General features: G+C 39.1%; 1 protein-coding gene across 1 annotated transcript in view; it reads left to right on the top strand.

Moving 5' to 3' along the window:
• Positions 1–15,085, top strand: part of khdrbs3 (KH domain containing, RNA binding, signal transduction associated 3) — a 152,200-nt gene that overhangs the window by 60,804 nt on the left and 76,311 nt on the right. The window contains exon 2 of the mRNA XM_086280383.1: positions 10,688–10,806. Coding sequence (XP_086136509.1) covers positions 10,688–10,806 — 119 coding nt within the window. The remainder of the gene's footprint in view (positions 1–10,687; positions 10,807–15,085) is intronic.

Here is a 15,085-nt window from a genome sequence, read left to right as displayed (position 1 = left end):
TAAAATAATATACTATATACAGTAGAATAAAATAGAATAAAAATATACAATAAGATAAAAATAGAATACGAATGCTATATACAACTGAGTAAAAATACAACGATGCCAGAAAAGATTATTGCACTTAGTGTTATAAACTAGGGACTCACTATATAGATATATATGAAATTTAGATCTTCTCTGTCAGATCTGGTGTTTAGTTTAAGGAAAAAACACTGTTCAAGACCATTACCATATTTAATAATACTAATGTTATACTTTATATACCTGCTGATTATAGTACATATAGCTTATAGCTTTAAAAGGCAATTTTTGTCATTAAAAACTACAGAATGTACGAAAACTTTCACCACCAGGGGCACCATTTTACCAGGTGTGTTGAAATATTAAAAAAACCTCTTCTTAATTTCTTCAGTCAGTTTCCAGAGCTGTGACTTTTTGAGCTGGGGCCCAAACATCACAGCTCTGAGTGCACAGGGTTGCTTAAATAATCAACCCACTGGGCCGCTTTTTGGAGGAAGATTTGCTCAAATAAAAGATAACAGAAAGAGTCATAGAAACAAACAGTTACCTGTAGTGTTTGCACTGCAGATCAAAGTGAGTCACAGCATGTGACTCACTTTGATGATCCTCCTGGTTGTCATTGTCTACTGACAATGTGGGTTCACCCCAACCCAGTATCACGGCAAAACGTGTAATAGACACACCGGTCCACCGTGACCATTTCATGCTTTGCTTCTAAAAACACGTGAATAGGGCACGCATGCTGAAGTTGGATTAACAGCAGGTGGAGGTAATATATTTAAAGCCACGAAGTCTGTAACAAACAAAAAACGTATGAAGTGCATTCCAGGGTCCTTAATCACCAGAAACGATTAAGCTGAGCAGCTAATATGTATATACATGTTAATTTATTAATAATGTCTGTTTAAACACTTCCTCATGATTATTTTCATGTTGGTTCGAAATAAAATCTCCCTCTGCTGTTACTGCAACTTACTGCAATTTCTGTATGTGTGTATATTTCATGTTTTTTAGAAGCAAATCGTGAAATGGACACTGTGGACCAGCTTTGCGTGTAATAGATGCGTGATATCGGGTTGTACACCCAGTGTGAACATAGTGTATTTATGCCATAGCTCTGAAATTGTTAGACTTAATGACCCAGTTGCTTCCGTCCCTAACTTGACTCTGTAGCATGCAGCTGAAGTCATGCATAATCCCACAAAATCTACCCAGCTTATGAATTTTAAATGGGAAGACCTAAATCACAGAGCTGCTTTTAAGTGATTCCATTTCTAATAGGAAAGCAGACAGCTGGGGCGGTGTCCCGTCGTGGGACGACGTCACTCAGGCTGACATATTTTATAGATTGTAAATATATTTTCATGTGTGCATAGGTTGGAAAGTTGACACATTTGATGCAAGAGAAACTTTAAAAAAAACCAAAAAACTCCCAAACACGAAGGGGCTCAGGGAAGAGCAGACGCACATGGAGAAGAGAGGTGCTGTTGTGCTTTTTCAGTTTCTTTTAACTCTGTTTTTATTTTTCTTGTTCTGTACTCTTCAAGTTAATTGCCAAGTTCTGTGCACACCATTCAGCAACACTCTTGACTTGTGAAGTTGTGTGGAAAATGAAAAGAATTCAGCTGTTTTTATGCCAATATTATGTCTCAGCTGAACAGAGACCCATATGGATTGAATGAATAAAATATTGAGTTTTGAAGTTTTTTCTTAAGTTATGCTTCACTCTGACATTCTGCTCTGTGAGCTCTGAAGGAGCCACTTGGCCTAAACATTACTAAATATGGATATCATGTTCCCCTCATGGGGATTATTGCTGCTGAAACTTGTTGCTTTTTCTTATCGCTGAAGAACAAAAGCCTTCTCTGTGTACACATATATACTAGCTGTAAATGTAGGACCATTCTTGGACCATGATTCTTGTTTACTACACTTATGTGTTGGGGTTTCAACCTTTACCATGTCTTCTTATGTCTGAGTCTTCATAGTGTCTGTCTGGATTGGCCCTCTGTCACTCTGATTCCTGTGTTACTGTGAAGATTAGATCCTCGTGTTTCTTTGTTCAGAACACATGATTAAATTTTGGGGGTTTATTGAGACTTCTTTGTATCCAAATGCCAACACACGAGGGAGGCCTTGAAAACAGAAAATAAACCTTTATTTAACCCGATAACTAAAAAAGTGAAGCCAAAGGCTCGGTCAAACAAAACAGGAACTCCTGCATGAAGAGGGCAAAGAGATGGACTGATAAAAGACTGAATGAGTTGGAAAAGGTAGAAGCAATGAAGGCTGGAAAAATATTGGAAAAGAGGGGAAAATGAACAAAGGCTGGAAAGGACAACACTAAAACATAAGAGAAAATTTACCTTGAATATAAAGTAGGAAGGAACTAAAAGAAGAAACTCCGGGAAAAAAGAAGACAGAGATGGGGGACACTGAAAGAAAGAAGAAGCAAGAAACTAGAAACACAAAGGAGTGCCACAGATAACAGTTATTGTTGTTGGTGATTTGTCCTGGTCAAATTAGCAGCAGTCTTCTACATGTAGAAGATTGTACAGTGAAACTCTTCAGCTGAAATGATTTGGAGATCCTTTTAAATCTCTTGCCAGGCTTATATGAAGCCACCAGAGATCTTTCGCTCTTGACACCAAACACTTCAGCAAAGATGAGCACCAGGTTTAAATAAAACATGTTCCTCTTGTCACTTCTTAGAGAGAGATTTTAGGCTGTGCCAGAGGACCAGGATTATGACGATATCTTTAGCTGGCTCCAACGACTAACAAAGAAAGAAGCAAAGTCTAGTTGAGTTATGGGAGCATAAGCAGTTTGTATGATGTTATATATGGCGGTTATTGTGACCAAGCCAACAGGGATGTAGCATAAAAAACAAATAGTGGAAGAGTAACGGCTCCATGTCATGGCCTCAGTTCAGTAGTTATTATCAGCTGTGCGGCCTGCGTTCATCAGATGATGGTATCCTACTAATGCTTATTAAACCCATGTTGCACGCTGCGGCTTTTAAGGAGGTTCTAATCATTGGCATCTAATCTAGAACACCAGATTATAATTTAAAAATGTTGGTGGTTTTATTAAATGTAGGTTCACAGATACATTTTCCAATGTATCTGTGAAATTAGAACTATAAATAACGCTTTATATCATATGAGTATATAACCTTCATGCGTAGGCACTGTTTCGATCTAGTAATAATGAAATAGAGTGAAAGATTTCCACTTCTTACGTTTTCACATAACCGTGGAAGCAAATATATTGAAAAAAAGATTTAGCTGCTCTTCAGCAATAATGAAAAAATCGACATGTTTAAGCAGCAACAGCCCTCATCAGGGGAACAGGATGTACATACATATTCAACAATATGTAGGCCAAGTGGCTCCTCAAGATGTTTTAAGGAAATCTTCAAAATTCAATGTTTCATTAATTTATTCCATTTGGGTCTTGGAGCAACTGACACACATTGGCTTCAAAAGCTCTATCAACCCACTGAATTTCTTCACGAGTCGCCGTCTTCTGTTGAATGAGAGATTCACATAAAGCACAGCCAGTGTAACAAGAGTAAAGACTTCTGATGCTACACTGTCAGGAAATAAAGTACCTCATTGTACCTTTAGGGGTACAAGGCTAGTCATTGCACCCTTATACCTGGAGACAAGGACAGATCCTTTTTCAGGTTCACCTTGGGAGTTATGTTTCCTATAGATTGATCTATTTGACAGAAGGCTGTCTTTTAGAGATCTTTATTAGGACTGAACTAAACAGTGCGTAGGTATAAATCAGGTGTACTAATCTAAAGGAAATGGGGTGCAGCTGATTTATAAGAAACATTTCTATCTCTTATAAATGCAAAAAAAATAAAAAATGCTTATGCAAATGACTATTTTTCAAAATTCTTTGGATACAAAATTTGATTAATTGCCCAGCCCTGATTTGTAGCCTTGTAGGTTTTTTATACCTCAGCTGTAAAAGGCTGATGGTGTTGTCTACCTGCCGGGCAGGTGAGCCACCCTGACACCCAAGCTTGTGAATGTGAAGTGCCGTAGGAGTTTCACATCGATACCATAGGTGTTTCTTTTAAAAATCTCAAACAAGGTTGAATCTTAGGCTACGTCCACACATACCCAGGTATTTTTGAAAACGCAGATTTTTCTATGCGTTTGCGCCTCTCGTCCACACGTAAACGGCATTTTCGGTCACTGAAAACTGAGATTTTTAAAAACTCCGGCCAGGGTGGATATTTTTGAAAACTCAGTTTTTGCATTTACGTGTGGACGAGAAAAACGCAGAAAACGCAGCGTCAAAGGTGTGCGCCTTTTTTGACGTCACACTGTGCGCCACGTTATTATTTCGGTGAAATGAATTTCTACAATACTGTTTCTGTTAATTCTACTCTCTGCAGTGTTTAAATGCTTACATATACACACAGTTACTGTCCCTCCACACATACGACTCGGTTCTGCTTCTGTGCCCCATCCTTGTTTACTATTTCCCAACGGGGCTTCTAGACTTCTGATTGGCCAACATTTCTACATGGTTAAGAATATAGCGCCACCTGCTGCTTTGGCATGTTCCTAGCAGCGTTTTCCTTCATTTCTACGTTTACGTGTGGACGGGATTATTTTTTAAAACGAAAACGGAAAATCTCCGTTTTCAAAAATACCCGTGTACGTGTGGACGTAGCCTTAGTGACCTCGACCTCAAGGTCAAGTCAGAGGTCAAGTCTTCTTAACATTGTTTGGTTGGGGTTGAGAGGAAGGAGGCAAGACAAAAGACATGCTGTGAACGAGGGTTAGACAATAATAAAATCTTTAAAAACTTAAAGTAAAATTAGTCTCTTGTTGCAGTATCAGGAAACACTGTCTACAGGTGTAACTTTTAATAGTTTGGGAACCTTTTTGGTCCAGAAAATTAGCCTGAAATGGTACATTTATGTAGGTTTTATTTGCAGGGAGACTCTTACTGTACCCCTGTTTCTGAGAGCGTACCTTAAACAAGGGGCGATCGTGGCTCAAGAGTTGGGAGTTCGCCTTATAATCGGAAGGTTGCCGGTTCGAGCTTGAACAGTCTCGGTCGTTGTGTCCTTGGGCAAGACACTTCACCCGTTGCCTACTGGTGGTAGTCAGAGTGGTGGTGCCAGTGTCCGGCAGTCTCGCCTCTGTCAGTGCGCCCCAGGGTGGCTGTGGCTACAATGTAGCTTGCCATCACCAGTGGGTGTGTGAATGGGTGGATGACTGGTTGTGTAAAGCACTTTGGGGTCCTTAGGGACTAGAAAAAGCGCTATACAAATACAGGCCATTTACCATTTACCAATTTCAGATGCAAGAAGTTGGGGTGAAAATAGGGCTGCTCAATTAATCGAATTTTAATCATGATTACGATCTGGGCTTTCAACGATCATTAAAAATGACTGAGCCGATTATTAGCCCCTCCCTCATGCTTTATTCTCGTGCTGTTCCGTGTGGCAAATCGAGCGCACCTCTCTGCATTTCGAACACGTGTCACAACAATTAAGAGCAGCGGTCCCCGACCTTTTTTGCGCCACGGACCGGTTTATGCCCGACAATATTTTCATGGACCGGCCTTTAAGGTGTCGCGGATAAATACAACAAAATAAAACTAGTAGCGGTACCGAAAAAAAGAAAATTTATTCATAACACACGTGAAAAGACCAAGGAAAACCGAGTAAACGATAAAAAACAAAATAACGCTGAAAACAGATAAAAACCCTGAAAACTATACATTTCACATCTGAGCCTCAACTCTCGTGGCCCGGTACCAAACGACTCACGGGCCGGTACCGGTCCGAGGCCCGGGGGTTGGGGACCGCTGATTAAGAGGACCGGAGGGAAGCTCGGAAAGCTAAGCAGAAGTTATTTGGAGAGGAGAGTGACTGCTGGTTGAAAAGAGAGGTAAAAAAAACTTCAGTGGTGTGGAAACATTATGGGTTCGCAGAGTCAGACGTGGATCAAGTAGACATAGTGTGTAAACTTTGCTACAGTGTCGTAGCTGCACCACAGAGCAACACTGCAAATTTCACTAAACATAGATGTTTACATTTTTCATTTATTTTTTATATTGCAAACATTTGCACTGTTATCAGTATTTGCACACTATTTTATATTATTTTTTGACAATCTTTAAAGTCATTATTCAATACATTGTTATTGTTAAATAAATATCGTCAAATAATCGAGATCTCAGTTTCAGTGAAAATAATCATGATTATCATTTTTGCCATAATCGAGCAGCCCTAGGTGAAAATTCAATAGAGGTTTTTGTCGTGCCTCGTGCATAGACAAGCAAATTGAGTTGGAACAGAGGAATCTGATAGAGCTGGTAGGAAAGAAAAAAGAAAACAACAGGCACACAGTGCATGTGTCAGTGATGCATGTTTCATCTCTTTGGTGTGAGCAGGACTCTGAGGTGGAGGAGCTTCTCAGTTCCACATTTTCTACATTTCTGTGCCGCAAACAGGATTTTGAAGGAAACTGTGGTTGGTTAATTTGCACTAGCTGATTCTGATGCCATGTTTAGAGGGTGAGCTCATTTGAAACTGCTGTTTTGGCTGCCTATTACACCTGCTGATTGATTGCACTGCCCTGTTGGGGCTCATTTGGACTTGAAATACAGCGTTTTCTTGTGCTGTAAGCTTGAGGGGGGGATGCAGTTGAATCACAGTCTCACTTACTGTCTCCCAACGTAAAGCCTGGTGAAAGGAGGAAACTCTGTCTTGGCATGTTGCTAGGTGATGCATTAATATTAATGTTGTCTTTTTTCTCAGAAAAACATTAACTCCGTGCCCCCTTTGGGATAAACCAAAGCTTAGAGATATCTCCATCTCGCTGATACTTCTTTTATCCCCGTTAAAACTCGTATCAAAGGTTTTAATTACATTCTGCTAATGTAATGCTGCAGAGCTTTGTTGGGAAATTACAATTGGCTCGCAGTTTCTAGTTTGCAGAGCTGATATGGTCAGCTCTTGTAATTGAAAAACGGGTATGTGGTGCATCTGCTCATGTGATGTGTTAAACCAGAGTGTGTTCAACTTTATAGAAACAGAAACAGACCTTGTTTTGCCTTCATCTAATCACTGTCAGATCAGATTCTCAAGTCGTCTTCGTAAACCTCGACTCAAAAAAACAAAGGTTGATTGTTCTGGTTTTATCTAATGTTTTTTTGTCCTGTTGGAAAATCATTTTGTGCGGGAGACATAAATCTGTGATGGAGTTCACCTTCTCCCTCACCCTTTCCTCCTGTTGGGCTTTTAGCCCCGAGTCTTTTGTCGCGGACCCCTCCTGCACCTCTCTGCAAAACCATTTTCCTGGCGCTGAAACACAGATGTTATCCATCTGATTAAATGTTCAAGGTTACATCTCCAAATACATCAAAGTCTCCCTCTCCCGAAAGAAGAGGCGTGACAGCCAGTATTTTTGGTAGCCTGGAGGTGCAAGTGCCAGTGTCCTCCCTTTCATTTTTTTCCACAGAAACATGAAAGAGACTGCAGCGCATGTCGTGTGTGCTCAAGTAAATCGGTGTCTCTGCTCAAATTAGAAAGTATTAATGATGGCTGTGACTCAGCCAATAGGTGAGATGGGTGATACTGAAGGGAACTAAGAGTTTGACAGTAAAAATATACTGATGAGGGTCATTTTCTTTCCCATTTCCAGGCTTAGAAAAGATCTGTGTCCCCACAGAGAGAGTCCCAATAGCATCTCAATTTATTTTTTTTATAATCATGGTAATAATGAATTTTGAATATCACTTGTTATATATACTATATACTGTTTATTGGTAATTTAGTAATTCATTCACCTTAAATTCATGTGACACATGCATCACAGGAGTCACAGTGAGGTAAGATAAGCAAATGTGTCATCCATTACACCATGGAGCCTCTAATTTGTATTACACAAACAAATGTCATAATTTAATTAAGCAATAATTTTATTGTTGACAGATTATGATCAGTGAGATTTACCAAACAAACCAAGCATGTTATGGTCAATTCAGTGACTTCAAGCCCAAATCACCAACAGCATTCTGGATAGTTGGTTTGATGTGATAGTGCTTATATGCTGTGTCGGGGTTCTTACCAAACGTGGTGATGTGTACTATGGCCAAACATTGGTCTCGTCTTGTAACCAAAAGTCTTGCGAGTTGTTCAGATGCTTTGTTGGAGCCTTGCTCCAGGCAACATTTCCAAACAAGCTGTACTTGTTCAGCCTTCTTCTAATTGTACCGTCTGCAACTTTAACATTTAACATTGTAACTGAGGCCTTCAGAGCCAGACATTTGGATCTCTTGTTTCTTTATCACCGAATGGTCTGAGTTTGGGGTAAATTTACTGGGACAGCTGCTCCTGGCATGATTGTGGTGTTGTGTTAACATACACCTGCCAAAGCTTCTGCTCTCATAGAGGTGCTCATTCTTTTGAGCACTTTTTTTTGTATTAACAATTTCAATATGCAAAAATATTTAGGAGCTAAATGAGCGCCCCCTTTTTGACTCACCCTTCATGCTGCAGCTTTCTCTGCCAGAATGAGAAAGGTGGATGGCTGCTGTCACCCTGCAGCAACGTTTACAAGAAATGATATGATTAGAAGATTGTGGCAGACGGAGCAGTTTTCCTGCATACAGACAGCTTTCATTTGAGTTTCTTCTGCATTCATTTGCACTCTCACAACAAAACAAAGCAACAGTGGATAAGAGCAGGTGAAGAAATTGCTTTTCTTCACGTGACTGGAAACCTTTATTGGCATTTTAATGCGTAAATACAGACTGCAAGGAAACAGTAGAAAGAACTAGTTAGTGAGGGTTTAATTTCATTCAGACTCACAGGTGAAGTTATTAGTGGAAACAGTCACCACCTGAAAAAATCAGGTACATTCAGCTGCTCCCTCGCCACAAGGGATTACGCTGCATGTTCAATTAGACAGAGGTTTATACCAGATGCCCTTTCCTACTGGAAACAAACCAGCAACCTTTGGCTTAGCAAGTGTTCAAGAAGTAACAAGAAACAAGGATACGCAATGGAAAACATAAAATAGCAAGAGAAATTATGAATACCAGTAAAAGAACAAAAGCCAGAAAGCAGAAAGAATAATACAATAACAATATATCAATGGGAAATAATTATAAGCAGGCAATAAAAAAGAAATCTAAGATAAAGATCACATATAATAAAAGCACATGAAAAAATAAGACTGTAAAAAATGTGTTTTCAGAAGTAATTTAAAGTAGGTCAGTACTTAAAACTGACTCAGAACATACTGTACTGGTTCAGTTGTGTTTATTTTGTTCTCCCCCTGAAGTGAGGGGGTATGTAATCGGTGCTGTCTGTCTTTGCTACCAGTCTAGCACCCACAGTTTTCAAGATATCGTTTTCACATTTTGTGTGATGGTGGAAACCAATAACAGCTCGAGCTGATTTAATTTAGGTGAAAATCGGGTCAAGGTCAAAACTTTATATTACCCACAATTTTCATGGATCTTAGTCAAACTTCACAACAATATACTAGGTCTTGGGGGACATGAGTACCTAGGTTGGTTAAGCATTTGACCTTTACCTTCATTGTTAGCGCCCAAGGTCAAAATTGACCTTGAAAAAAAATTCAAGAAACCATGGGGAGAGCTGTAAAACACATTTTATTAAACGCACTCTATGTCAGCCCTATGGCATCACAATGATGCCATAAATGTTCACAAAATCACACATTGCATAAATATATCTTAAAATCTCAAGTTTTTACAGCTTCTGAAAGACACAGATTTCAGCCAATTCTGCTTAATCACATGAGTAAACATAATAAAATACCGTTTTAGTATGCAAGGCTTCGAGGTAATAGGGTCAGGGGTTTAGTTTCCATTGGATCATCTCCAACCTTTAAAACACTTGTTTTGTTTGAGCTCGTTAAAACATTATTTTTTCAGAACGACACTAAATGACTTCTCAGTGACGCAAAAAGATTTAATATACTGCACCAGATTTCCATATTCTTTCATGTTTCATTTATGCCCAATTTTAGGTTGCAATGTGGAATTTTATAGTTTACAGTTTGATAGTTATAGCTTTTACTGTGTATTAGAAAAGTTGGAGAAAATCATGAAAAACACTCCTTTAAACAAAGCTTTACTTGTAAAATTGTTTGAGGTTCTTGCAGAGGAGAAAAAACCTAAATATTTGCTTTTTAGTAACAATTTACTCTGTGTTTGTGTGTTTTGTAAATGTGCTGTAGCTGGGTTTTGAACAAAAGACACAATCCTAATGTGTCAAATTGAAAAACTTTAAGGAGCCTTTTGACATTTTCTCAGCAATTTGAGAAGCAGCATTCACTTGAGGTTGAACAGTTCAGGACTTTGAAGAAAAAGCTTTTACCAGAAGCGAGTTTTGTGTTCATTACTGTGTGACACAAGTAGCCAGTGTAGCAGTTTCCAGGCATTATGACAGGCAAGGCTAACCGCTATCGTATACTGATGTACTCTCATCTTGTTCTTGTGCTGAAAACAGTGCATCCCAAAATAAAAGAAACTTCAATTATTCTTTCAGTGAAGATATGTATTTTTTGCACTAGTACTTCTCTGCTGCTCCAGACCTGTAAGTTCATGCTTTTCAACACAGGCTCATCTTTTTTTTCTTGCTTCTTTCCAGAGATTGAAAAAATTCAGAAAGACGAGGGGAAGGAGGAGGAGAAGTTCATCGATGTCGTCATCAACAAGAACATGAAACTGGGCCAGAAAGTTTTAATACCAGTCAAGCAGTTTCCTAAAGTAAGTGCTATGGTATCACCACCAGAGATTTCTCCAAGAATGTGATGTGCACAGATAGAGAATTTTAGATTGCGTTATTTATAGATAATGAAGTCAACTACAGTGGCTCTACTTTTGATTTAAATTCCTTCCAACAGCCACTTGACACTTTTTGTTGATGCTTTATGTTATTAGATGTAGCATATCCGGTAGATGGTGTTCAGGCAGAGAGTCGGATGACAGAACTGGGGTAGGACGATGTTAGGGAGGTTACTTTCTGTCTAAAGAACTGTTTAAGCTTTTGAAATGTATAACTTTAATTCTAATTGTTCCTCTCTCCAGCACCAAACTCTCCTTTGTGTTGACCTTGGTCAGTGGCGCTGTGATGCATCTGTATATTAATTTGTCAACGAATAACCTCGCAGTGGATTTCATTTTATTGAATGTCAAACGATTCCTTGTGAAACATGGGAGATTCTGGGTCTTTTACAAGCTCTAGAAGCTGTTTTTCTCATGACAATTTATCGCTTGTATGGGGAGAACGTGATTGCAATGTGGCCCATAAGTCACAAATATAGAGTCCAGGACGATCGGCTTCACAATGACCTCCATGTAAAGCCGTTTTGAGTGATAATACTGTTGGCACATTTGAGAGCACTTCAGCCTCACCCGCTAGCAGGAGCCTTCATCGACAGCTGCATTTACTGGAGCCACAAGCTCGATGCGTGACAGGGATTTCCCACTGGGAGCGTGATGAGGAGGCTTGGTGTAAAAGTGAGAGGGCTGCTCCTAGTTGGGGGACATCGCTCAAGTTTTCATCTCAGCCCCCACGGGAAGGATAGCGGCAACCTTCAGTATACCACTGGAGAGGACAAAGCTGAACCAACAAACCTCTAGGTTTGGTTTCATCAATCTCAACACCAGACTCAGAGTGACATTTCAGCATATAAACATCACCATGCTTTATTATTGTTATTATTTCACACGTAGCACTTAGTTTGTATTTGTGAAAGACTGTAGATCAAACAGGAGTTAACACTTTATGTACTTTTTAATGAAATATTATAAACTAGAAATTTTTACAAAAAAATGCAAAAAAAAATGGTCCCTCGTAACATCTTTTTAAAACTTTAAAAATCAGTTTGCTCCATCTTTTCTTTCTTTAATTTTTATTTAATGAATTTGTCTGAGGCTTAAAAGGGATTTCATATATTTTTAAGGACTGAATCCCCTGCTGAACCTTGACAAACTATAGATAGATGCATTTTGTGAATTGTATAGGCATACACCAGGAATTCAAATAGAGTCAAATCTAATTTATCAATACGTACTGTATGTTACATTAATGCAGTCTCCATAGTTGTATTCTATAGATAATAATGCATGTAATGCTAACATTTTGCTAGCTAAAGCCTTTGAGACATTGCAGCTGTTTAAAGCACATTTCATGTTCATTCATGTTTTTAAAAATCTGTTTAAATAATAGTCAAATGAACTCAAAGTGTTTAAAAAGTAAAACCACATTTAGCTTAGATTTCCATATAAAGGTCTTTGTCTGTACTGTGGAAAGACGATACATTCGTCATCCGGTAAGGTTAAGATGCACTCTGTTGTAAACCTCAAAGTAATTCAGCTAAATAAAATAATCTCAATTAGCGCTGCCTGTGTACGACATACATATGTGTGTAATGCTATCTGAGACTGATCTGAGTCTCCCAGGTTCACAGCTAAACAGATTTGCTTTGACAACTTTGATAAGTAGAGCCACTAATATGCTGTTTAGAGCTCCTACAAGCCACCGGAGGAAGACAAATTCAATTTGTTCTATCTGACAGGTAGCAGTGGCAAGAGTGATCTGTCTGACTTGAATGGCTTTTCTCCTGAGCTGCGAGCATCACCTTTTGGCTTCTGGCATTGAAGTGGCACTGCCATTTTCCAAATGGCCATTTAGGAGCACGTGCAGAGAGGTTAAATCCATCGTCTGCAAACACGGCTTTTTATCAAAATGAAGCAGGCAAGGACACCATGCAGCAAATTCTAGGCTGAGATAGAGCCGTGTGTCAGCAGTGATTTTTAATACCCAACACTGATGAATTATTTAGAATTTCTAAAATACTGGAAAGAATGACGCTTACAAAGGGATCCACTATGTGGTGCGGGGTGTTGTGAACATGGCAGTACTGTTAAGTTAGCTGTCTTTTACGTTTAATCGAACCCTTGTCGACATAAATCACTATGACACATAATGTCACGCCTACCCAGGAACTAAAAATATTCTACCTTTTGAACGTCCATGCGCTATCAGAGCTCATCTGTACCCTTCTTGGTTCTGTAGGCCTTCTCCTAGAAAGCTCTCTTTTGGCACAAAGCACCACAGGTCATTAGTGAGGCGTAAGGAGTCCCACCGGTTTATTTCCAGTTCAGACTGTGGCGTTTCTCTGGGCTGGGAGCTGTGATTTATCCTTCTGCTGTCGCTCCTGTCCTGCTGTCCTCAGCATAATCACTCGGCACTGGCTCTCTGTGCGCACACCTTTCGCCAGACTTGCAGTAATACATTCAGCAAATGATGAAAAGAGCTCAGATGTGCTCACCACCACTCCCGCCCCCTTCAAGTTAAGCATGATTAATCAGACATCCTTTCTCTTCCTGTGTCCCCTATTCTTTCTAATCATCCACAATTTTTTGGTTTGGGAAAACAAGCTGGGCCAAAATACAACAATTAACTTTTTTTTTTTTTTTGGCAGGGAGGGGTCTGTGTATTTGCATCTTATTATTATTTTTCATTCAAGTAACAGCACAACAGAGCAGCAAGTGACAACCTGTGATTAAATACATCAGGTTGTTTTTTTGGTGATTACAGAAAGCAGCAGCACAATCCTCTCACACAGTCTAATGACATGAAGCGGCTACAGAAGCCCGGGCAGGTTTTCATAAGTCATATAATCCTTCCTGATAACGGAAGCATTAGCCAAACCCCAAAGCTTCAATCACACTGGAAGTCAGACAGATTTTGATATCTGATAAACAGCAGGGATTACAGCTATTTGCTCAGTATAGACTTATATATGTGGAGTACGGTCCATATGAGGAGATGTGTGCAGATGTACCGACTGCCTCATGATGTGTTCAAATAACGGGATTAAGACTTCTCTGTGACATTTACTGGCTTTAATCAAACCGGTACAAAGCAAATCTGCATGATCCCTGTTTAAACAGCCACAAACTTAAAATAGCTCCAAACACATGCCATTACATCATGTCACTATATTGTCTGTAACATTAGTGTAACATGACTGGATTAAGCTGCTACATAGCCATGGGGCAAAAATGAGCTGCTCTGCTCCTCTTTAAAGATCTCGTCCTGCCACACTTTTACATTAAAACAGGTTTACTGTGGGGTTATATGATGAAGGCAACACAATTTAGGAATGTGCATGCACCACTTGAGCACAGCTGGCTTTAACCTAGCTTTAAGAAACATAAGCATTGCTTGTCAATATTGAACACATCATGGCAGAAGCTTTTTGCTTTTGTTTTTTGGAAAACCCAGAATGCACCATGAAAATGATTTCATCTGAAAGCTTTCAGAGACCATACATGCAAAACTGTTTACTGGTATTATAATATCTCTACTGGCAAGTGAAATATTGTTTGCCCATTTTTTATCCTTGAGACCTATTAGAATAGCTTTATTAGCATGTTAATTTTATTAGCACTTACAAATTATTCCTCTTTATATTTTTCATCTTGGTGCAACACTTTAGTTCATTCACTGTCTAATACAAGCTGCTTTAGCTCAAGGGCCACCCTCCTGCTAACTCATTACTTCTTCTTCTACTTCTTCTGAAGTGAGGATTTCTGACATTGTTAAGGCCAGATTATAGGAAAAAAACGTCTACGTAGGCATCAGATTATATATATATATATGAACTCATCATTAAGGATAGAGAGGAGGTCACAAAACCCTCCAAACTCCCCAAAATGTCCAGAGAATAAATGAGGTGATATGTGTTAGTATTCTTCTGATTTCCCTCTATGGCCTAACTTAGTTAGCTGGTTAGCTTGAGTACCAAACACTACTTCTTGACTCCTTCAGTGATACGTATAACCATGGCTTTATTAGCTGGAGTGCTACATTTTTATTTATCAGTTTTTTAAAGAATAGTATATAAATGTAAAAAGACTTGGACCATCATTCATTTCTTTTATATTTTACTGAAAAACAGGAAATAGGTGCAACAATTTTTTGAAACACTGCAAACATAAATACAATTACAGCTTAGAAGGCAATTAACAGAGT

The sequence above is a fragment of the Aulonocara sp. 'chitande type north' Nkhata Bay genome, linkage group LG22 (genome assembly GCF_057382095.1).
Source record: "Aulonocara sp. 'chitande type north' Nkhata Bay isolate Kocher_YH1m ecotype deep benthic linkage group LG22, A_spYH_male_GT1.1, whole genome shotgun sequence".
NCBI classification, from domain to species: domain Eukaryota; kingdom Metazoa; phylum Chordata; class Actinopteri; order Cichliformes; family Cichlidae; genus Aulonocara; species Aulonocara sp. 'chitande type north' Nkhata Bay.
This window is presented reverse-complemented; position numbering and strand designations above follow the sequence as displayed.